Below are 24,436 nucleotides of genomic sequence, written 5' to 3'. Positions count from 1 at the left end.
CCAAATCATAGTTTATGCCAGAATAGCTTTTGTTTTGAAACCTGAAATTGGTAATTTTTGTGGACAAGTAGTGTATAAATCTGATTGAATTTATTTACCTGTTCCTGTGATGCTATGAACTGAATTGGTGCTCTTCCCCATGCCAGGGAAACACTACCATACATACCTCAGTCCTAAAACTTTCCCCTTTATTCTTTTTAACCATGGTACATTTCTTACTTAAAACTTTTGTTTTTAAATGTGGGTTGTAGACTTATCTAGATCCTGGATCCTGTAGTTAATATTTTCGAAAGCTTTAATTTCTTTTTCTTTCTTTATCCACCCCCGCCCCCTTTTGTGACAGTTTCTCACTGCTGTCCAGGTTGACCTTCCCCTCCTGGGCTCAAGTGGGCAAGTAGTCCTTCTGTGTTAGTTTCCCATGTAGCTGGGACTATAGGCACCTCAGACTAGCTCAGTCTTAATAACTTGCTTTTTAATTACACACACACACACACACACACACCCACACACACCCATTCTCACATGCCTCATATTTGCATCTTTCTGAGATTGTGAATTTTTGTTTGTTTCACCTGTCTTTATACCATAGCTCTATTGCCTGTGCTGTAAGTAACAACCTGAACCTGACCTACACAGTGTCTTCCCTGTAGTTTCACCCTTTGTGCTCTGACTTCTTAATGAATTTCCATTTTGTTGTCTACTTATAAGTCTAAGAGCGTTTATTTATACATTTAGAGCTTTTCTTGGGTAGGTCTCAAGAATATTTTAATGTCTGAAGAAGAAATATGTGTTAATATTAGGTTTTAATTTTATGACTTTATTTTGAATATTGTTATTATATTTATCTCAAGACTCAACATTTACACCTATCTTCCTGAAACTAGTTTGTATTTTCTCCTATAAAGGATGGAACACACTTCTTTCAGTTAACTAAAAATGGGAAAGTATTTGCTAACTGCAGCATGATTGTGTGGAAAGCTGAATTTTTAGTATATATTATTCATTTTTCTGTACAATAATTATAAAACGGTATCACAAGACCGTGATTCTGACGATAAACCAATTAAATGTCTGCAACTCTGCTTTGTCAGTTTTTTGATATATAACATAGTAATTGATTGTAGGGATGTTTTAAAACTTAATATTTAGACTATATGTGAGTAACTGTAGTAGCTTTGACCCTTTTCCCAGTCATCTTCCAAGCCCACAAACCAAATTTGCTTGTTGAACTTGATGAACAGAAATGATAAGCTTGAATGAAAGGAACACCTGCCATGAGTCTCGTGATCATTTTAGGTTTCTGTTTTGAAGCACCTACTGCCATGACTACATAGACAAAGCACAGAGGCCCCACTGGACCAAAGAAACACGTTAGAACTAATCATGCAGGGTTTAGGCCATGGATCCTGGATAAAGGGAAGTTGTGCAGTTTAGGCAGACAGAAGTTGGTGTGGTGGCCATAGCAAAATGATACAAGCTTAGTTACATTTGTACTGGTAGGAAGCTTGCAATATCTATCATAATTGCCTTACTATAGGCCTGAGAGCTATGTGGTTAGCTCATAGGAAGAACACTTTCTGAGGCATTGGAGTTCTGAGAAGTTTGTAAGGCACATTCCAGGGTATCCTCAACTTAGAATTTGAATATAGAAAGCCCAGATCTTTAATAAAACTATATTTGGTGGTAAGTGCCATTTGTTGAAGGAACTAGATAGAAGTCTAATGTGACAGGCATGAAGATTTCATATGAAATTTAGTTGTCTGGTTAAAAATATACATATATGTAAAACAGCCCTTAAGGATGAAAATAGAATTTAATCTTTCTATATCTGTCATACATAATATCATTAGCCTACAATAAAAAATACAGATTGTATGAAGAAAGAGAAAAATAAAAACCTAGAGGGTGAGGTGTACCATAGGGGGAGACTTCTAAAATGTCTAGATAGGAGAATTAGTATGCAAAGGCCATAGAATTAAGTTTAAAGGGAAAGATTAAAATAACTGAACAGAGAATGGAATTTCTTTAGATAAAGATTTCTTGTATTTTTAAAGCATAAAAATAATTTGACTGAACAATTGAATATTTGAAGTGAAAAATTTGCTTGTTGAGATTAAAACATGAAAATGGTTAATAGATTTCCATAAAAATGAGTTAAATTTATTGACTGTTTAACAAAAAGTACACCTATGGGAATACCAGCCAAGAAGCAAGCAGTCTTACCCTCCTCCTTACCCTGGATTTGGATTTCTGGATAGCACAGAGTGAGTGGGACAGTGTGTGTGCGCGCACGCACATGTGTGTACGTATGTGTATATATGTGTGTGTGTGTGTATGTATAGACACATGTATGTCTGTATTTGAAATAGAAATTATTGAACACTTCTAAAAGTTTGTGGGAAACATGAATTTAAAGCAGCTCAGTAAATATCCTCCCTATTATTAGGTTAATTTGAAAAACAAACATAGACTGAGGCACAAAGTACCCAGTAATTGAAAACTAATAGTAAAGATATTAGAAATATCCATGCAAAAGACATTTAACAAGAAGTCCACACTAAAAGAGTACAGGCTAACCTTTTTAGATTTAATAGAATGACATTAGCTAAAATCTCAGAGCACATAAAGGTTATTTCTGAATAGTATTGTGAAATGGCAGATGTAAATGATTCTTCTTTTAACCCAGTCTCAGTCATTTGAATTTGTGTTCTCTGAATTTCTGTACATTACACTTATAAATTATATAGTGGAAACTTTGTATCATAGACTTTATTGATTACATATATGAGACCATGATAGCAGCCCAAAAGTGAAGATGTTCTCATTTTATATAAAATAATAGTGTGACTTTAACATAAAAACATTCTAAGCTTGAGTTTATATGCTAAAATCCTAGTAATATCTCTATAAAATGATTTAAGTGTAGCTAGTAGATAATAGTGAAAACACTGGAAGATAGTCTGATTTTGAAAATAACTGTAAATTACAAAAATCAAAAGAGAATTATATTGGTTCCTGACCAAATAGGTTGGTCAGTAGATCATAATATAGAGAATTCAAAAGTAAGCCCACATATTTATGGGCCCCTGATGTTGGTGGGAGGTGCAAAGTCTTAATGGAAAACAGAGATTTAATAGAAAGCTATAGCTCTTGCTTTCCCATCCCTCTCCTAGTGAGTTTTTTTGTCTTCTGATGAGGTGGCAATGAACTTCAAATGGACTATATTGTAAATGTAAGTCTAAAAGTTAGAAAAAGTTTAGAAGAAAACAGTAGAAATGCTCCATGACTTAGGTTAGGCAGACATTTTAGTGACAGTGATTCTAAAAACTTGTCTGAAAGAACAAAAGAATTAAACATGTGTGCACTTTAAAGACATTTAAGAAGAAAGGCAAGCCATGTTATTACCACATATTTTTACAAAGAGTATAAATATAAAGACTAGTATCATATTGTATATATAAATTTAGAAATGTGCAAATTCAAATTTAGCAGTTAAGGTGATTAACAACCCCAGTTTTAGAAATTGATCAAAATGTTTTGTGTTTTGGTCATCATTACGTCCTTCCCACTCTACTACCTGGTACCCTGTTATTCTTCCCAACCTTGTGTCTTCCTTTTTGTTGTTATTAGCAACCCCCTCAGTTAGTGCTGCTTGTGTTAGCTTAGATGTATGGCCATACACAGGCATGAGCCATTTGTCAGCAGACATATCTGAAAAGAAACTGACTGTTAAGCCTTCATCACCCATCATCTACTCAGGGCTGCTTTCCAGGCCATCTTGGGTTTTGTGACTGGCTTGATGGTGTCCAGGTAACCACAGCTGCTGTGAATTCATGTATACAAGCTCCTTGCTCAGTTCAGAAGTTCATATTTCGCAGCTTTCCTCTTCATTCATCAACTCTTACCTTTTTGGTCCTGGTTCTATAAACACTGAGCTTTGGCTGGGGAAGGTCAATATAGATGACTCATCTACAACTAAGCATTGATCGTTACTATTACCCAGTACTTTGATCAGCTGTGAATCTGCTTTAATAGTAGCTACACGCTGCAAAAAAGAAACTTCTCTGACCAGATTTGAGAGTAACACAAACCTGTGGGCATGAGTAAATATTTAGAGGGTAGTTTGACAGCATGAGTAGTTAACAAAACAACAATAGTATTCCTTTGGGCCTATGGTCTCTCCAGTTTTAAGCTTTTGGCCAGGTTTACAGTGACAGACATAGAGCAGGATTCAAAGTGGAAAGTCATTGGTTAGTTACTGCTATAACTGTCATGCCACTGTGGAGTCAGTGGGCTGGCATCTCCTTTTAGGTAGGTTGATATTGTAGTTGTAGCATTCAGGATCTATTGCTAGATGAGACCGTTGATATCTTTTCTCTACCAGTAGCCTACATAGCTTCTTCTGTCATTAAGTAAGTAGGGAGACAGTTCTTGGTAAGCCTAGGTTGATTTCTCTATTTGGCAGTTTAGTGTGTCTGTCTGTCTGTCTGTCTTTCTGTCTCTCTCTCTCTCTCTCTCTCTCTCTCTCTCTCTCTCTCTCTCTCTCTCTCTCTCTCTCTCTCTCTTTCTCTTTCTCTTTCTCTTTCTCTTTCTCTTTCATCTTGCCTCCAGTTTATTTGTAAAAACAGCATAGGACACTGGTCATCTGCAAACAGTGTGTCACAGCAGTCTGTCTGACTTCACACTGGCAGGAACCTTTTCTATGGGGCCTTCACAGGGGGCCTGGGCACCTCTGGGAGCCTGAGTTGGAACTTTGGCTGCTGCCCTGGTTTGAACCTTGGCCTTTGGTTTGCAGAGCCTGTGACCCTTGGCCATATAGCTTCGAATCCACTTCCCATGCTTGGGGTGAGTGATGAAAGCCAGAGGGCTGAGTTTGCAGCTGGGGCACTTTGGCATCTTGGGCTTGATGGCCTGAGGCTTCACAAGGGCCTTGATGGCTTCTGCAAGTGCACTCACTGCCTTTATTTGGCAGTTTCTTAACTTAAAGCACTATACTGTAGGATTCTCTTGTTTTCTCTCCTAGGTATTCACAGTAAATGCAGTTCATTAAAATGTCTTATGTGAAGGTTGAGTAGTTTATATTTATAGTAATCCAAAATTAAAACAACTTGAATATCCATCAGCAAATGAAAGGATACATTCCTGTTTTGGCATTATGTACTGTTTGTGCAATGTTGTATCGCTTAGCTCTGTAGTATGAGTTACTGACAGAATTGCAGAGAGAAACTTCCAGGTCAAGTTTGGTAAAAGATAGGCGATTAAAAATTAAGTATGCCTATAGATGATAAATTTATAAATAGTAAATTGTAAGAAATGATAATTAAGTCATATTGGCTGCTAGGTAATTCACAGATAGGAAAAGGACAGTAGAAATGGCATGACAAGGCATAAACAGATTGGAGAAGGACGATTATATATAACAGTACAGCTTTACCTCTGTGACAGCTTGGTTGTAGGACTGCCCCTCTTCCTCCCAACATGCCAAAGATCTCTTTGTAAGATGTGATATTTTTATATAACCAATATACATCTTTCTGTACATTTTTAAATCTTGTATATTATGATATCTAATTGTTATATCTCATTTGGATAGAGATAAGCAGGTAGGAAATGCAAGTTTTTAAAAAAAATTTCTTCATTTATTCATATCTTTCCATTTATTTACTTATTTATTCACTTGATATCTCCATCACAGTCCCTCTCCTCCTGGCCTCCCCTTTCATGGCTGCTCTCCCCCCCCCCTCCATCCCTTTCATCTCTGAGAAAGGTGGAGTCCCCTTTGGGTACCAACCGACTGATACCTCAAGTCAGTGCAGAGTCAGATATGTCCTCTTCCACTGAGGCCAGCCAAAGCAGCCCGGCTAGGGGGATAGGATCCACAGGCAGACAGCAGAGTTAGAGTAAGCCCCCACTCTGGTTATTGGGGAATCCCATGAAAACTAAGCTGCATACGTGCCGAGGCTGGGGACCTAGGTCCAGCCCATATGTGCTCTTTGGTTAGAGGTTCAGTCTCTGGGAGCCCCCAAGGGTCCATGTCAGTTGACTGTTGGTGGTCTTGTGGAATCCTTACCTCCTCTGGGGACTTTTCCACAAATTCAAGGTAGAATCCACATATAAAGAACTTACTTATCTAGAGGGCCAACTTTTTTCGGTGGTTTCATGAAATATATATGCACATACTGAAATTGGTCACACAACATATTTTATAGGTACAGATACTTAGAATGACCCAAAGTCAGAACATTGATACCACCAAATAGTGATGATGATATAGACAGTAGGATTTTATTACTGGTAGGAATACTAAATGATACAGTTGTTTGGGGAGACTTATTTTGTATTTTCTTATAAAAGTAATCATCTTCTTAAACATTGTAAAAGTTGTACTCTTTCCTGTTTATTCAAAGGAAATAAAAATTATGTCTGGGGAAAGGGGTATGACATGAAAACCTTCTTATAACAAAATGAGGGAAAAAAATGGGATGTCCTTTAGTAGGTAGATTGATACACAATTGTGGTACATCCAGGTAAAAGTAGGTAAACTAACAAGGTATGAAAAACTAGAGAAGAATCCTAATGCTTAATACCTGATGGGCTCATCCAAAGTCTAACTTACCCTGTTGCTCTGATAGTCTGATAAAAACATGATGGCAGTGGAGAGCAAGGTAGTGAACGTAGCTTGTAATAGAGAAGGTGTTTGAGACTGGGGGTAGACTATATATTGTACTGTAATGATGGATGTAATGTCATCATATGTTTGTCAGAACTTAGTGACATAAAAAATGCTCGGCTCTGGTGGAGAATGTTGATGATAGGGGTTGTTTATGTGGGAAGAAGGTATGTGAAAATCTTTGTTGCTGTGGATCTAAACTGAAAATTATTGTGAGGTCTGCATTGCATTTTCTTTTGTAAAATACTGGACTATACAGTTTAATCAAAAGGATTATTGCCCTGAATTTAGAAAGAAGTTCTAGCTACTATTCTAAAGTCAGGTTGGAACAAATAGGTTAATAGTAAAAGGATGGAAAGTTATATTTCATACAAACAGAAAACATAAAGTTTTATTTTACTGTTGTGAGAACAGAAAATTACAGATAAGAAAATATCTATAGAAAATATTTCATTTTTGTCAGAAAACCTAATATTGTTGAACTGTGTCTGGAACAACCTTAAGACATGATAAACATGACAGAAGCACCTGTTCTTCATGTTTTAGTTGTACTTTCAGTAAACCATCCCATAGAAATTTATGGACAGTTACCTCTTTCTCCCTGAATTGTTCTTTAATTGTGACTCAATACCTGGCATGGAGCAACTTAAAGGAAAGTTTACTTTGTTTATATTGTAAGAAGATATGTAGTTTCCTGGAACAGGAAAGCCACGGTGACACAAGAGTGTCATCAGATAACATTGAGTCTGTACTCAAGAGTAATGAGAAATAAACGCTGGTGCTTAGCTTGTTTTGTTTTTCTTTTATTCCTTTCGCACTGTAGCTGTGGAGTCTGGGTCTTTTCACTTAAACTTTTTCTGGTAGCATGCTACTATACCCTAGTCAATGTGTGTTTCTGTGGTGATTCTAAATCCAGTCAAATCAACAAGCTTAACCATTAACACTGTAAATAAGAAGACAGACTAGAGAATTAGAACAATGGCTTTGTCACCTTGGTGACCCTTGTTTGTAAAACTATACTGGGTAACTATAGGCCAGCCTGCAGATATGTGTAGGGTGTTCATCATAATACAGTCTATTCTGGATTATAAAATAACTCAGTAAATTTAAAATGATTGGAAGAAATCTAACAAGGGAAGGTTCGTAGTTCTTAGTCACTGGTGGGTGATCTCTAAAGGCTGGTCCAGAAAAGTAATAGATTCAATATGATTATTTTATTTTTTATCAGTTATTTTTTAACCAAAGTGCTCTGTTTTAATGTGAAGGTCACTTGTACTGAATTATAGGAGAGCTTAAGAATGTTTTTGAAGAAACAACAGTTTTAGATTGACAGTTGTGAGAAAGGTAATTAAAGTAGAAAGCAGAAAAATGATTTGTTCAGAGTGCAGCATGAGATTACTTTCCTTACTCATGAAGATGTTGGTGTTCAAGATGGACATAGAAAACAGGTTTTGACTTAAAGAGAAGTGTTGGAGTAGAAATAGCTTTCAAGTTTCATTTGTTTAGATATTTAAAGTAGAAATTGTACTTAAAGTGCCTCAGGACTGAGTAATATATGATAATGGTGTACAGCGAGATTTCTAGGCCTTCAAGGTGGCTCAGCAGGTAAAGGCATTGACTGCCAAGCTTAATTGCTGGGACACACATGGTGGAAAAACATAACTCTAGCAAGCTGTCCTCTGACTTTCACACAGAATCATAAAATATTTTTGTAGAGTATTTAATCTTTAAAATGTAACCATGAATATATTAACATGTATAAGGATTTTTCATGTTACTTGAAGTTTTAACAAGTACACTTGAGTATCTAGTACATTATGACCAACTGATAGATGTAGAGATGGCTTTCAGTTATGTATGAAATATTATAAAATCTATAGGCATCCATAATTACACAATATTTTTTTATGAAACTTTGTAATGAGGGCATATTTACTTATTGAAATGGACACTACTAGTCTAATGTAATGATCCAAAAGTGTATATAATTCTACTTCATTGTGTTGTTTTGTTTTATTATTTATTCTTAGTAAGCTCCTGTGTCCTGTTTAAACCTTACTATACGTATGTAACATGTAGAAAAAAATCTTCAATAGAGCTTAATTCTAGCTGTTTATACATGTAGAGTGGGGGCTTTGGGATGTATCTCTTGGCTAAGGGGAGCCTGCTGTAAAAAGAATTCAGTGGTAATTTTAATTTACTTGTGTTCTTTAGTCATTGGACAGTTTTGGTATGAAATTGAATTTTAGTATTTTTGCTAATTATTCTTCTACATAGACTGTGCACATGGCTTGATGGTAACCTTAATTGATGGTTTAATGATTTTTTTCTCCTTTCCTTTGAAAGCCTAATATTAGCTTTTCAAGAATTCAGATTTACTCACCTATGTTTTAAAGTATTTTTAACTTTGCATAGGAATCAATTTTTTTCTTACTGATTATAAAGAATATTTCTGCATGTCTTTCAGCCAACGGTAACGATAGTAAGAAATTTAAAGGAGAAGATAAAATGGATGGGGCGCCCTCTCGTGTACTTCACATTCGAAAGTTACCTGGTGAAGTGACTGAAACAGAAGTTATTGCTTTAGGTTTACCTTTTGGTAAGGTGACTAACATCCTTATGCTGAAAGGAAAAAACCAGGTACAGTTCTACAAGCATTACTACTAGTATATTAAATTATACAGAAGGAGAATTGTCTGTCACCTAAAGGATTCATTTTCTGACAAAATTAAAAGAAGTTCAGTTTTCTGTTTGTTTTGTTTTGTAATAGCAGAAACCAGGGGTACTAATAGCATCTATTACATGAGTTTATTCATCTGGTAGCATTAGAAATCAGGCTTAATTTTGGATGCTCATTCATAGTAGCAGTAGGAGCTATGCATATTAAAAATGACATTATGTTTTAAAATTTCCAAAAATTTTCTTTAGAAGAATTTATGAAAATTAACATTCTCTAAAATGTAACTAATATAATAATTATTCTTACCTTTTAATTTTTTTCTATTGTATTTTTTATATGAGACCTCTAGGATAGTAATAAAAAAATTTTGGGGTTAGAAAATGCTTATTTTCTCCATTTTTTTAAAAAACAGATTGATGGAATGTAGTAATTTGTAGATAGAACCAACAAAATCCAAGGGTATTACTTGAATTAACCCCAATAATATTTTTAAAATTAAGTGATTTCTAAGATATATTTTATTATTTTCAGATTACATATCTTGTTTGTGGATATGTGCATGTGAGTTAAGGTACCAGCAAAAGCTTATGGGTGTCACATTCCTTGGAATTGAAGTTTAAGGCAAGGCCTCTGTAAGCCTTGTAGATGGGTGATGGGTTGTGAACTTAGGTCCTCTGGAAAAGCATCAAATGCTTGTAACAGCCATCTCTTCCAGCCTTTCAGTAAGATGCTAAATTCTCTTTATTAGAATAATGAAGTGTAAATGAGGGTTATATTCTAGGCAGTATTTTAATTAGCAGATTAGGTTACACAGACTTGAGTTTGAGTTAAAAATTGTAATTTTTATTTAAGTTTAATTCATGGTATCTTTTTCAAAAACTCATTTTCAGGCATTTTTGGAACTGGCAACAGAGGAAGCAGCTATTACTATGGTTAATTACTATTCTGCTGTGACACCTCATCTTCGTAACCAACCAATTTACATCCAGTACTCCAATCACAAAGAACTAAAGACAGATAATACATTAAACCAAGTGAGTGTTTTTAGGTACATAAATAATATAGCCGATAGCATCTTAAGACTAATAAATAGCATATATTAATAGAAAATACTTTTTATATGCATTTTTGTTATCTTTAAAATATTTATATATATATATATATATATATATATATATATATATATATATATATATATATATATATNTATATATATATATATATATATATATGTTAAATATTCTTTTATAAAAATAGGTGGCTTTCTGATACTCATTTTCCTGATCTAAATTATTATTATTACTGTTTATTTAAAGATGTCAGAGATTGCTACTTTTTGCAGGTTTAAAGTTGAAAGATTTTAACATGGAAATAGGGGCTGAGGGTTATTTTGACCCTGTATTAAGCAACATTGAACGGACACTGGCAAGAGATGTGTAGTCACAGCTAGAGCTGGTGGTCAGGTGCAGGAGGGGAGGGAGGGGAATGGCTCAGGTGGAGGAGAGCTTGGAGCTGCTGTGGCAGGAAAAGGAACTTGGTAGCATGAATTGCACTGCTCTGCCACTGGGACATAGGAAATCCAAGGCCATGATTGATTCTTGGTATTCTTTCAGTAGAGAAGTTTTTATTTTGCTTTTTTAATGGCATATTAATTTTCCCTTGAGAAAAACTAAGACTGAAGAACATGTGAATGTTGGCTTTTGAAGTATACAGATATTATTTAAAATTAATGTTAAAATAATATAAGTATACTTTTAGACAAAAATATGTTAATTTGCTGTAATGGTCTAAGAACTTTACTTTTCTTTAACAGTGCGTGTAAAAGCTTTCTATGTATATTGCTTCAGTATGATTTTTATTCTATGTAGTGCTGTGGATGGATCATATCCGAGGCCTTGAGAATGTTAGTTGATCACTCCATCACTGAGCTATGCCTTGCATCTTCAAACATTCAAAGGAAAGAAATATATAAGGAGGAGGACAAACCTAGATGTATTATTTTAAATTAGAATTGTTACTTAAAGTCCCATATAGAGGGTACTTTGGTATAATCAACTTCAGAGTGACTAGACAATAAATGACTTATTCTGTTATGGAAGGAATGTTCAAATTAAGTAAAGGTTTGAGTTTTCAAAAGCCCTTCTGACCGTTTAGTATGGCTTTACCTTTTAGTTTGACAAAGAAAGCACCTTGCAGTTCTTTGAAGGTTCTAAGTACAGTTTTATTTTCAAAATACCCTAGCAGAGTTTGAATGCTGTCTCCTCTTGAGTTCCCCTTGTGTCTGTCTTGTCCTCACTCTTCTGCCATGCTCTTTCTTCTGCCACACTCCTGTTTGAGAATGCACAATTGGAGTTCTGTTGGACTCACATAGCCCCCCTAGATTAAAGTAATGAGGAATTGGATGCCAAGTTTGTTCCCTCTGTCCACCCCCAAATGCCAAAGGGCATTTGTTCCGAGCTAACAAATGTGACTTTTAGGGCTTTTGATTCTTTTAAGGGTTTATTGGTTTTAGTGTTGAGGTGATGAGTCAGAGGCCAGAATTGAGTTGCTCGTTCATTATCCAGACTTTGCATTAATCTGAGTCTGTGCTTCCTGGCTCCCTGTTTTGTGAACCTTCCAGTTGCTGCTCTGATCCTGTTTTTTTTGTTTGTTTGTTTGTTCGTTTATGTTTTTGTTTTGTTATTGTCATTGTTGTTGCCAGGATAAATTTGAACTTGCTGTGTATTTTCTTTTTTTTTTTTTTTTTTTTTTTTTTTTTCTTCTGTTACATTAATTGCTGGAATTTGACATCATTTTCAGCCTAATGTTTAGTGTTTGTTACATAATTATTCACTTACAAGCATTTTGGTATTTCATAATAGAGAGGCAAGTAAATACATGTTTGGCTATAGCCATTTATTATATTATCAAGACTATGAGTTCACTCTGTATTGTGACCTGTACACTTTTCTCTGTTCCTTGCTGTCACTGTCGCTTAGATGACCCAGTTATTGGCATTGAGTCCTACTAAGTTATTCTCCTGCATCATGTCCCTTTTTTGCTTGGTTACATAAAGGCCTAGAACACCTACTGTGTCTCCTCCCTTACGGCCATCTGTTTGCCTATACTTTTACCTCAATGTAATTTCAAAAAGTAATGATGTGTTAGTCCTCTAACTGGATGAGGTGTCTCTTGCTTGAAGTCTTTGCTGCCACTGTGCCCTCACTTTGCGATGGAAGATGGATAGTGCCAGTCTGGGCTGTATAGCAAAGACCTATCTATAAAGAAATAGACAAGACATCTCACTGGATGAGGTATCTCTTGCTTGAAGTCTTTGCTACTGCTGCGCTCTCACTTTTTGATGGAGCATGGATAAGGCCAATCTGGGCTGTATAGCAAAGACCTATCTATAAAGAAATAGACAAGACATCTAATAGCACATGCTGGAGTTGATATCCAAGGAAGCTTGAATTCTCATATAAAGGTGACTGGGATGTAAATTGGTAGAATCATTTTGGAAATATATCTCAAGTTGAGCATATGCATGTTGTATACATAATAATTCCACTCCTAATTGAATGCTTGAGAAAGCATATATATGTAAATAAAAAGATACATAAAAAAAAAAAAACAAATTCAGGGAGCAACTATTTCATTCTAGTAGTCCAAAGCTAGAAATGACCCAAGTGTGCAGCAATAAGAGAAGTTGTGGAATATCTATAGCCAAAAAGGACTGAACAAGCTTTGTGTATTTGTAAAGCATATGTATACATCATAAAATGGTATTTCTTGAAAGCCAGACCAAAGTAGAACATAGATGTTATAGTTCCATTTCTTTATCTGGGAGAAGGCATGGCTCAATGGTTTCTGGTACATCGGTAGTGTTACAGGTTTTTGTTTTGGATAGTGTTACAGGTTTTTGTTTTGTTTGTTGGGTTAATATTTTTTTCAGATAAGTTCAATTTGTGGTATTTTACCAAGGTCTCTTCCAAGTATTTGAGTCCTTTTCTGTGTACATGTAATATTTTGAAAACCTAAAACCTCTATTGGCAAACTGTGCTTCATGTACTAAAACAAAGTCATTTGTTACTACTATGAGAAATTGTAATTGTCAAGCTAAAAAATGATTGGCACTAAATAAGCATGGAATTAATTCCACAAAAAAGTGTGGGATTAATAATATGCTTTTGTATAGATCTTATTTCTGAAAGGACGGTGAGGGGATTGGTACAGGAAAGGAAACTGAGGTGACAAAGTTACAGGGAAAATTTCACCTTTTGTATTTATCGAATTTTATGTGGTTATCTTACAGATTCTAGTTTTAAAAGATTGGAATTTGTAACAGATGTTATGTTTTTTTTTTTCTTTTTTAACTTTTTCCAATTTTTTATTAGTTTTTTTCTTCACTACATTTCAAATGCTATCCTCAGAGTTCCCTATACCTCCCACCGCCCTGCTCCCCTATCCACCCACTCCCAGTTCTTGGCCCTAGTGTTCCCCTGTACTGGGGCATATAAAGTTTGCAAGACCAAGGGGGCTATCTTCCCAATGATGGTTGACATATGCAGCCAGAGACAAGAGCTCTGGGGGTACTGGTTAGTTTGTATTGTTGTTCCACCTATACGGTTGCAGACCCCTTCAGCTCCTTGGGTACTTTCTCTAGCTCCTCCATTGGGGGCCCTGTGTTCTATCTAATAGCTGACTATGAGCATCCACTTCTGTGTTTACCAGGCACTGGCATAGCCTCACAAGAGACAGCTATATCAGGGTCCTTTCAGCAAAATCTTGCTGGCATATGCAATAGTGTCTGCGTTTGGTGGCTGATTATGGGATGGATCCCCGGGTGGGGCAGTCTCTGGATGGTATAATATGAAGCTAAAGTTTTTTTATTCTGTAAATTTCTCATCTAACAGTTTCTGGTTATAAAAATCTATCCAAGTAAATCATATTCTTTCAGAATAATTGGCGTGACCTATGTCAGCATTGGTATTAAAGTGCTTAGGTAATTATTTGGAAAGAAATGTAGTGGGATACTTGAGCTACAAGAAGTAGTAAAATATGTAACAAAGTGCAAGAAGAAATAATGGATGTGTTGTCTGTCACTGTTTTTCAGCGTGCTCAAGTAGTTCTTCAAGCTGTGACAGCTGTCCAGACAGCAAACACTCCTCTTAGTGGCACCACAGTCAGTGAGAGTGCGGTGACTCCAGCCCAGAGTCCAGTACTTAGAATAATTATTGACAATATGTACTACCCTGTAACACTTGATGTCCTTCACCAAGTAAGTGTTATTTGCTTTGCATAGTTGCTTATAGCTTGAAGAAATAATACAGTAAATGATAATGCCTTCATTATAATGTTTTCACAGATATTTTCTAAGTTTGGTGCTGTATTGAAGATAATCACATTTACAAAAAACAACCAGTTTCAGGCTTTGCTCCAGTATGGTGATCCAGTAAATGCTCAACAAGCCAAGCTAGTAAGTTGGGGCCTCTTGAGAGAGTGATGTGTTTTTCATGCATTGGTGGTGTTAGTTTAACTTAAAACAACTGTAGCTCTAGTCAACTGTAACATAGGCTTGTCTTATATATTTGTTCAATTTGATTGTAAACTGTGATCTTGTTAAGACAGTGGGGTAGCCTTGTGCATGCACACAGTTTAATGTACCTTTTTCTAGGAGTGTCATAGTAACTTTTCAAGGTACTTTGGTTCACATACTTCAGTATTCTGGTCAGCTCTAGTTACATTGTATCTTACAGGTCTTGTGGGGTTTTTGTTTTGTTTTTAATTTCTTAGTCTGCTTTTTAGGCATACCATTTATGTTTTTTTAAATCATTTTTAGATATGTAAGGTAAGAAACTAGAGAAAATTACCCCTTTGTCATGATGCTGTTGAAAATTTATAAATCCCTTTGCTTCTTAATGCTTAAAGCTTTCTCTTTAATTTATTCAATTCTGTTTTTACTGTTAAACTTCTTTTGCCAGGTTATTTCATTATTGAATCATTAAAAATGAATATTAAGTAATGTTATGAAACTATTAAGTCAGTTTTTTATGTTAGTCTTACCTAATATTTTACTTTTGATTCTTTTATTTTCATACTAATCATGTTCTCTAGTATATTTCATTGATTTCTCTAGGTCAAGATTGCCCATCTGAAAGTTGGACTGGTTTTTTTTGTTTGTTTCATTTTCTTTGACCTACACACTATCAGATTTGGCCAGTAAACATGCTTCCAATAGTAAACATTTTTGGTAGTAATAATGGCATAATTGTAATACAGCATCTCTCCACTTTCTGATATAAAACAATGTTAAGATTTAATGAAGTATATTACGTATCAATTTTTTCCAGGTATTTTTAGTCTTAACCTACTAGTTCTCAGGTTATATAATCCTATTTTACTATGCTTCCTTTTCAGACACCAGTTAACTATTAAAATTCTCTCTTGCCCAAAATACTTATTCTTCACATGCCTTACCTCCTGTATTTGTCAAGTTTTTATATTAATGTGGTATGAGATTTTACTATCGGAAATAACTAGAGACTATTATTTTTATAGCATTTTATAATTTTAAATGTATTTGTAAGTGGTGTACTTTTTTTTAATGTGTATTTTATATATTTGTTGGGTTGTGTCTGTATCTATCTCTTATCTGTTTGATCCAGAGGAAAGTATTGACAAAGGATCAGTGAACTGGAGTTTAGAATTTATGTTCCAATTGTTACAGAAAAAAAAACAGTTAATGTATGTATTTTGTCAAAATAATATATAGTAATCATTTACTATTATGATAAAGTATCACAATTGTTTTATATATTTGCGTGTGTGTAGATAAGCATCCGATTATATGTGTTTGTGATTATTTACGTATGCTTGCTGAAGTTTTCTATACAGAAGTCTAAAGTGATAATTTTAAGAAGAATACACTTTCTTAAGTACACATTCTGGTAGCTGAACCTGTTAGCAAAGGAAATGGTATTCACTTTCCAGAACACTTCCCTATCCTATCTCCCTGCCATGTAGACTGCTTGGGAAATGTTTTGATGAGCGTTGCAATCTGCATTCTTTGTGCCTTTATCAAGGGTGTCACTAGAGAATATTGCGTAGTGTCCTATCCTCTGACAGTTGAGAATGTTTCACCTTTTTGAGTGTCATCAGAAAGCAGTCATTCTTCCTGGGGGAATCCCTTCACGTTCCTTTTTTAGTCAGCACTACTCTGTTTACAGAGTTGACGAGGGTACTTTACTTGGTCTTTGCTCACTCTCAGTTGCTGCTTTTTTTTTTTTTTTTTTAGTCAGATGGGAATTTTAGTAGTCTCTAGCAAAATTAATCTGCATCCCTATGTTTAAGTATATATATGCCCTTTTTAAAGACAGCATATATGTTCATCAATAAAGAACAGATCCATACATTCATTCTTTGCTTGCTTCCTCAGGCAATCTTAGTAGAAATGGCATAATTGTCTTATCTACTTTGACTTATTTTTCCATCCTGATTGCTTATCACCAGGATTTCTAATATGCGGAAGTTTCTAGTGAATTTACTTCAAATCTTGCTGATCCTGTTCTGCACATGTTGTGTTCTGTCTTCCTCCATCCTTCCTTCTTCTCTACTTTAAGTATAATCAGATTTCTTAAGCAAGCTTTTTGCTGCTCATAGCTGTTCTCCTCGTTTCTCTGTGCACTGTTGTTTGGTTTCATCCATAGTTCCCTAAACTACCCTTTTACCTGTGGTAGTGGGCACCAAAGTTGGAGTAGTCGGTTTCAGCTTTAAATGTGCTTATACTCTGTGGTACTATTTGGCACTCTAACCCCACTTTCTTAAGTTTTTCCCTCCTAGTTTCTGATACTTTCCTTAGATTTCTCCTTCCTTTCTTTTTAATTGCCCTTCCCCTTTCACATTCTGCTTGTGTTTGGCAGACTTTATTCATACAACTTAGTTATCTTTAGTGCTTTTGTTAACTTCTCTAGCTCAGAACTTTACCAAAAGACCCAGACTAGGAATCTAACCAATCATTGTACACTTTCAAACTTAGACTGTTCTCATTGCAACTTGCAGTTCCTAGTGTTCCCTGTGTCTCATAGTCCAATATGCCAGTNTCATTGTTCTTAACAAGCCAGAAAACTTGGAGTCATTACTCCTTCCTTCCATCCTGTTTTCAGACATTGATTCTGATTCCTGAATTCCTATTTGTCTGTCCTTTGGCTGTTACCACCCTAGTTAAACAGGTATTACTCAAAGTTTTTCTCTCATTTTTTTAAACTTATGTTAGTATAAAAATAACATATTTGTAGCTATAGTTTACTTAGTGCTGATGCTAATAGAATGTTTTGTGTGTTTACAAACAAGTAATGCTGTGTATTTTCTCTATTTAGTTTTAGTTAAACATATGGGCTTCATTATAATATTTATACCTTTATATAATATATTTTAATCACACCCATGCTTGTTAATTATCCTTTCTTTTTCTCCTACCATTCCTGTTGATCTCTTTCCAGGAACATTTTGAGATTATTACAGGAGCAACAACAGTCTCAGTTACTTTTTCATTGTTATGAACAGATAGCACAACCAAGGCAACTTATAGAAAACTTTATTGGAGGCCATATTCTTATCCTTTCCAACAGTTGGGGATCAAGTATTCAAACATGAGCCTATGAAAGCCATTCTCACTTAAACTACCCAGAGGTCCAATTTACTAGTACCTACATTACTGAAGAAAATGTCTCTCCCTAGTAATTATAAGGGCCTGTAGATTCTCACTAGCCTCCTCTTTCTGGTTAATGGAACGTTGGCAGGCCTAGTCTTGTACAGATCTTGCGCAGGTAATTACAGATGCTAAGCACTCGAGTGCAGCATGTCATGCCCAGAAGACAGTTTGAATAACACTCTACTTTCCTTGGCTCTCTCTGTTATGGTCCCTCAGCCTTTGAGAGAGTGATACAGTTTCGTTTCTTAGAACTGAGCACTTGTGTCTCCTTAGTTAACTACTGCTTGCTGCCAAAAGAAGCTTCTCTAAGCCAGAGGTGGCAAGTTTCAAGAACAGCATGGTCATTTGAGACTAGTAGACCATGTGACACAAAGTCATTTCATGCAGAATGAGCTACTTGTCCTTGATCAGCAGTGCATAGAAGTTTTCTGATGTGAGCCATCAGGACATCCTCTGACGTCAGGGTCATGGTACTTGGCTGAAATCCATTCCTTCGGGATCTTAGGTCGTTCCCAGTGGGTTTTTTACTTTGGTTTTGTTGTTTGTTTTTCAGACTACATGAGGATTTCAATTTAGACATACTACTTGCTTTCTCAGTGTCCTTCAGTGACTATCTTTTGTCCTTAGGATAAAGTCTGTATTCATCAACGTGGTTTAGGAGATTAAATGTTTGTCTGTTTCTTAAGTCTCATTTCATGACTCCTTTTTCATTTGAGTCAAACTTCTTTAAATACTTTGTAGGTGCGCTTTCTCTGATCTTTGAGGTTTACAGTGTGCTATTTTATTGGTTTGTATTGCTTTCCTCTTCACTTACTTTTACTTTTTCCTTTAATCAAATTCCAGTTTAGAAAATTCTTCACGCAGAACTCCACTTTGTACTTTGAATTAGAATGGTTTTATATAATTATTTCTTAGATAACTGTTGTCTGTTAGTCTGAGTAAATACTGTGTCTGCTTTGTTCTATACTACATCTGTTGAGCATTGACATTTGAGGTGATAAACTGAAGCCATAACAATCCTAACTATCATAAAGTAAAGGTCTTCATATTTTTGTAAGAAAACTCATGCAGTATACTGACAAACCAAAGAAACTCTTTCCTTGTCTTCTCAATAACAATTTTAACATTGGAATGTGTAAAGCTAATTGAAGCATGTAAATAGCCCAGTTTTAAAGGTTATTTTTTTGCAGCAGAGTTATAACTACAACGCGTGAGTAGCCAATGTCCTTTTGCTTTTGTTATTTGAAGTCCATGAACTGTATGTCTTTGTAGATTCTAGATAATGGTGCTTTGTTGTTGTTTTGTTTTAGCATACCTGTGGGTTACATTTTAGCTTTTAAGAAAGCAACAACAGTCAACTCAGATGCTTATAGCACTAAAATCATGTCCTTTAGTCTTTCTTACAAAGAACTCACTGGTTTATGCAGATGGTTTGAAAAATCTAATGTGATAGTACTTTGTGGACAGTTTGCTAGAACTTGCTTAACTACCCTTTGACATTTACATTTTGCAATTTGCATTTATAGGAGTTCACAGTGGATCGGGAGTTTTAAAAGATTATATATAGTCTACCAGTGTGGAATTTTATGTTGCAAATAGTTGATTTGAACTACTTAATTACTGTTAAAAGTCCAAGAGAACTTGGCACTTAGAGCCTCCCTAAAGAATGCCCAACAACCTCTCACTAAAGCAAGTTTTATATAAATAGTGCCCATTGACGTATCTACATGTTTCATTGTGTTCTTGTCATTGTATATTCTGTTTTAACATTTTTCCTTCATTTTGATGCTTGTGTTTTATAAATTTTAATTTATTGTGGCAAATTTTTCCTAATTATTTCTACTTAGTGTCTAAACTTTTTTTATTGGTTATTTTATTTATTTACATTTCAAATGTTATCCTCCCCACTTTCCCCTCCACAGTCCCCCTATATCTCTCCCCCTACCCACACCCCCACCCCTGCACACTCCTGCCTCATTGCCCTAGCATTCCCCCACCCTGGGTCATAAACTTTTTTGAAAGTAGGAATATTTGAGAAGCCTTTGCTTGTTACAAATAATGTTTAGCTTTAACTGACAGTAGCCTTTGTTCTAGCGAATTCACTGTGTTCTGCTGGCTGCACCCACCATAGGACTGGTTTGTGTATCACTAGTCTTTCTTGGGATTGTAAATACAGCTTGAAATGAAGCTTGCATAGTTTTTTTCAACTTGAATTCTTTCTGCCTTACTTACAATCACCTTACTTCATACAAATTTTAAGTTAACTAGATTGCTATTTTCCTCTCCTTGTATGACACAATTATAAAATTTGACTCGTTTCTCCAGCTCTTCCCAGTCTGTGTGCCTGTGTGTCTTTTATTTGTGTACAGATATTTTTCTAAAAGTTAAAATTGAAACTATCAAAGGTTTCTAAAGGGTGTTGTAGTAATTGGTACATTGATTGTAGGTAATTTGGCATTCTGCCTTAATATCACATTAAAATAACACCTTGAAAAGTCTATTGTAGATTTAGTAATTTTCTGTCAGTTATGTTAGCATTAACCTAGGGAATGGTGATTCAAGCCAGTTCTAATGAGGTGATATGTACTCCTTGATAATATTTAATTAGTTACCTAAGGGTAAAGTTTGCTACTTGTCTTCTGATAGACATTTGCAGCACTGATACTCACAGTGCCATTTAGATTGCATAGAAATCAATTCTGTCACCGGTTCACATTCTCCCAACAGAAATGACTCAACTTACTGTAAATTAATAGCTATTAGTCTTTTATGCCTCCACAGGAGGATACGGCATTATTTTACATTAAATTCTTGATAAAATTGATATTATTTGGTGTCTTTTATGTGGTATATTTTTGTCTAATGATTTGCTTGATCTAAGTGTAATTTTAAATGATAATGTTTACGAAATGCCTTTAAGTTAGTTTTTTACTAGGCCTGTGATCTTGTGATGGTGAAGTTTTTTTTCAGCTCAGTAAAATTTTTGTATATTGAGGGAATTATTGTTCTATAGAGTTTGAATGAATTCCATGCTTAATATACTTAAGCAAATATAGATGTTTACTTTTCCATTAATAAGACATTTTTATTCTTCTGATGAAAATTAATGTTATGTTCCCATTTATAGTTTTTTTCCTATATGCCTTGTTGGACTAGAAATAATTGATATACAGTAGCAAATACTGTAATCATAGTAGTCAATAATTCATGATAAACTTTCACATGTATGGTCTTTTATTTAATTCCCACAGTAACCTTTAAGGAAGTTTGTTGACCCTTATTCCTACTTTCTATATTTCTACAGTGATACTCAAAATTAGTAGTGGTCTTACAGTGATGTCATTGAGTCTAGACTTTTAACTTTAGATAGCACTCTTTTCTATTCCATAATTTCCTGGAATGATAATTGGCTTTTCTAATTTCATCAAGATATTCTGATTCAGGCCCAACAGTTCAGCTCATTTTAGTGTTATCATTAGGGCTGGCTGTGTGTGAGACTGTTAACAGTTTTATTTTTTTAGGTTGTTTTACAGCTTTTTATTTTATTTAAAAGAGTTACATTGATGATGAAATGGTTATATTTTAGAGTTAAATAGCATTGCCTATTTAATGAAGGCAGTGAGTGGTAGAAACTTAACACACTTAGAACAGTAGCATGGCTTGATGTGTGAAATTTTAATCCTTTTCCTGTTTTTGCTAATTTTCAAATTTATGATGACTGATATATTTTATTCACTTTACAGGCCCTAGATGGTCAAAATATTTATAATGCTTGCTGTACCCTAAGGATTGATTTTTCCAAACTTGTGAATTTGAATGTAAAATACAACAATGATAAAAGTAGGGATTATACCCGACCTGATCTTCCATCTGGAGACGGCCAGCCTGCGTTAGACCCAGCCATTGCTGCAGCATTTGCCAAGGAGACATCCCTTCTAGGTAGGACTTTTACTGTCTGTAGCACCTTTCCTCCATTGCTCTCTGGGAAAGTGCCTGGTGAACGACTGTAAGTATGATTGACCTTGGATTTCATACCTTAACAAATGACGTGGAGAGTTTATAAGTTTCGTTCTTGTGTATTCAGGGGGGTTGTATGAATTCCATTAAAAGGAAGTCTTTAACTTCCTGAGGATAACTAACTAAAAGTATCTTCATCTTACCCCTTTTTTATCACCTCACTTTTCCCACATAAATAAATGAAGAAAAACTGAAATGAAAAAGAATGTTATTAAAATATGTATGCTTCAGATTTGGTGTTCTGTCTAAACCAAAGGTCTTTATGTGTTCTTGTTAGGGTTAATTTGATTGCTTCAGCAGCATGCAGAAATAACAAAGTATTTACGAAGATGAAAATAGTAAAATAGGAGTCCATGGGTGCATGGAATTTTTTTTTTTTTTTTTTTTTTTTTCGAGACAGGGTTTCTCTGTGTAGCCCTGGCTGTCCTGAAACTCACTTTGTAGACCAGGCTGGCCTCAAACTCAGAAATCTGCCTGCCTCTGCCTCGGGTGCTGGGATTAAAGGTGTGTGCCACCACACCCGGCTGGAAATTTTTTAAAAAGTATAGTCCACCACAAATATTGAAAAATTGTACATGAAGATTTTTCTAGAACATGCTTATTGCTCTTCCTTTAGACGTGGTTATCTTTATTTTACCTTACCCCTACAATGGATGAATTTGTGCTACTTACATAAAGTGCAGTGTAAAAATAAACAGCTGGGTGTTGATTGGCCAAAGATTGCGGGGGGAGGGGGGAATGTAAGTTAGAATAAGCAAACTGATAATGTCAAATTTTAATAGTTTTATTGAATTTTTTCTGTTTTGAAATTTTACTTTGATATTTTTAATACTATCTTCATTTTTATTTATGTGTGGATGTTTTCTCTGCATGTATGTTTGTATACCACCTGTGTAGAGTGCCTGTGAAGGGCAGAAGAGGGCATCCGATTCTCTGGAACTGGAGTTTACAGTTATTAGCTGTCACATGAGTTCTGGGACCCGAGCTCATGTCTTCAACAGGTCACTAAGCGCTCATGACCACTGAGCCATCTCTATCCCCAAGTATAGTATCTTGAAATCAAGGTTACTAGCTAGAGAGAATCCAGATTGATGGTTGAGAAAGAAGAAAGTAGCTTCTAAACTTTTAGTTTATATCCTTCATTTTACAAGACAAATGCGTGTTGAAAATAATTATTACAAATATGTAACAACTTCATTCACTTGTAAATGTATAAAAATGATTGGTATGTATGCAAAATGAATCATAATGTTCAAGAGCAGTTATTTGCAGTTAATTTTCAGGAGGACATACAAAACTGGTGACCCTTTATACTAGCATTTGCTGTCTTTAGCACCATGCACTGCTGTTTGTGACAAAAAATAGTAGGTAGATGCTTTAGGTGTTCCTATTAGCAGTGTTCCTGACGGAATTTTATTTTGTCACTTTAGATTTGGTTGAAGTCTTGGTTGGTTCATAGTTAACAGTTTTTAATGGCAGTATCAAGATTGAGATGACAATAAATGATAGGCAGCTTTTAACTCTATTAGACAGAACTTGTACAAAAAGAGTAAAAAGACCTGTAATTGTAGCTTCTGGTTTTTAGGCATTCTTCTAAACATTTCACTGGTTTGTTAATGAAACCTTAAGTAGCCAAACAAAATAGGTAGTAGCAAAGATTTTATAGTCTAGAAAATTAAACAATCATGTACCACTTTGTGAAAGAATGGAAAGTTATGGGTAAAATACTATAAAAGACTGTTGATAACATGAAAGGATTCTAAAAAGCTATGTGTATGTTTGGATCCTAAATAGAGGCATATTTTTGAGGTCATTTGGAATATTCTGGGGAACTGAATAACTCTTTAAAGTGCTTGCTCTGTTGGCATGAGCTACTAAGTTTGAATCTCAACTAATAGGAAGCCTGCATAGTAGTCACCATTTTTTATTAAAAATCTTTACCTTGAATTATTTTCTAATATTATACTTCTAGAACTATTGAATAAAAATATTAAAGATTATTAATAGCTTTACAAGTTTCTTCCTGGAAGATATGTATTAATTTGGAATAATATGCATGGTGTAGAAGGTTGTATTTTTGCCCTGTCAGCATACCTTTCTTGGTTGAGACAATGTCACTGTGTCAAGAGAGCTGCTGGAAAGCTGTTTGCTTCCCAGGTTAGCCCTGTACTCGACTTTTTCTTTCTTTTTTTTTTTTTTTTTTTTTTTAACTAAAGCTGAAACCACTGTTTTGTTTTGTTTTTATACTTCATTTCTTTTTTTCAAAGCGTATTAAATTACTGGGGGAATGTATCATTAATTATAAACTATTTTGTAGTTTTAAAATACTTGTTTATAGTTTTTCAGTTGTCTGGAATCTTTCAGCTGGTGTGTTAGGTAG

At 35.0% G+C, this 24,436-nt stretch overlaps 1 protein-coding gene across 1 annotated transcript in view; it reads left to right on the top strand.

Moving 5' to 3' along the window:
* Nucleotides 1–24,436, top strand: part of Ptbp2 (polypyrimidine tract binding protein 2) — a 66,608-nt gene that overhangs the window by 20,214 nt on the left and 21,958 nt on the right. The window contains exons 4-8 of the mRNA XM_029537184.1: nt 9,138–9,310; nt 10,241–10,384; nt 14,443–14,607; nt 14,695–14,805; nt 21,783–21,978. Of these exons, the coding sequence (XP_029393044.1) occupies nt 9,138–9,310; nt 10,241–10,384; nt 14,443–14,607; nt 14,695–14,805; nt 21,783–21,978 (789 nt within the window). The remainder of the gene's footprint in view (nt 1–9,137; nt 9,311–10,240; nt 10,385–14,442; nt 14,608–14,694; nt 14,806–21,782; nt 21,979–24,436) is intronic.

This window comes from Mus pahari, chromosome 4 (genome assembly GCF_900095145.1).
Source record: "Mus pahari chromosome 4, PAHARI_EIJ_v1.1, whole genome shotgun sequence".
NCBI classification, from domain to species: Eukaryota; Metazoa; Chordata; class Mammalia; order Rodentia; family Muridae; genus Mus; species Mus pahari.
Note: the sequence above shows the minus strand (reverse complement) of the source record. Positions and strands in the feature narration are given on the sequence as shown.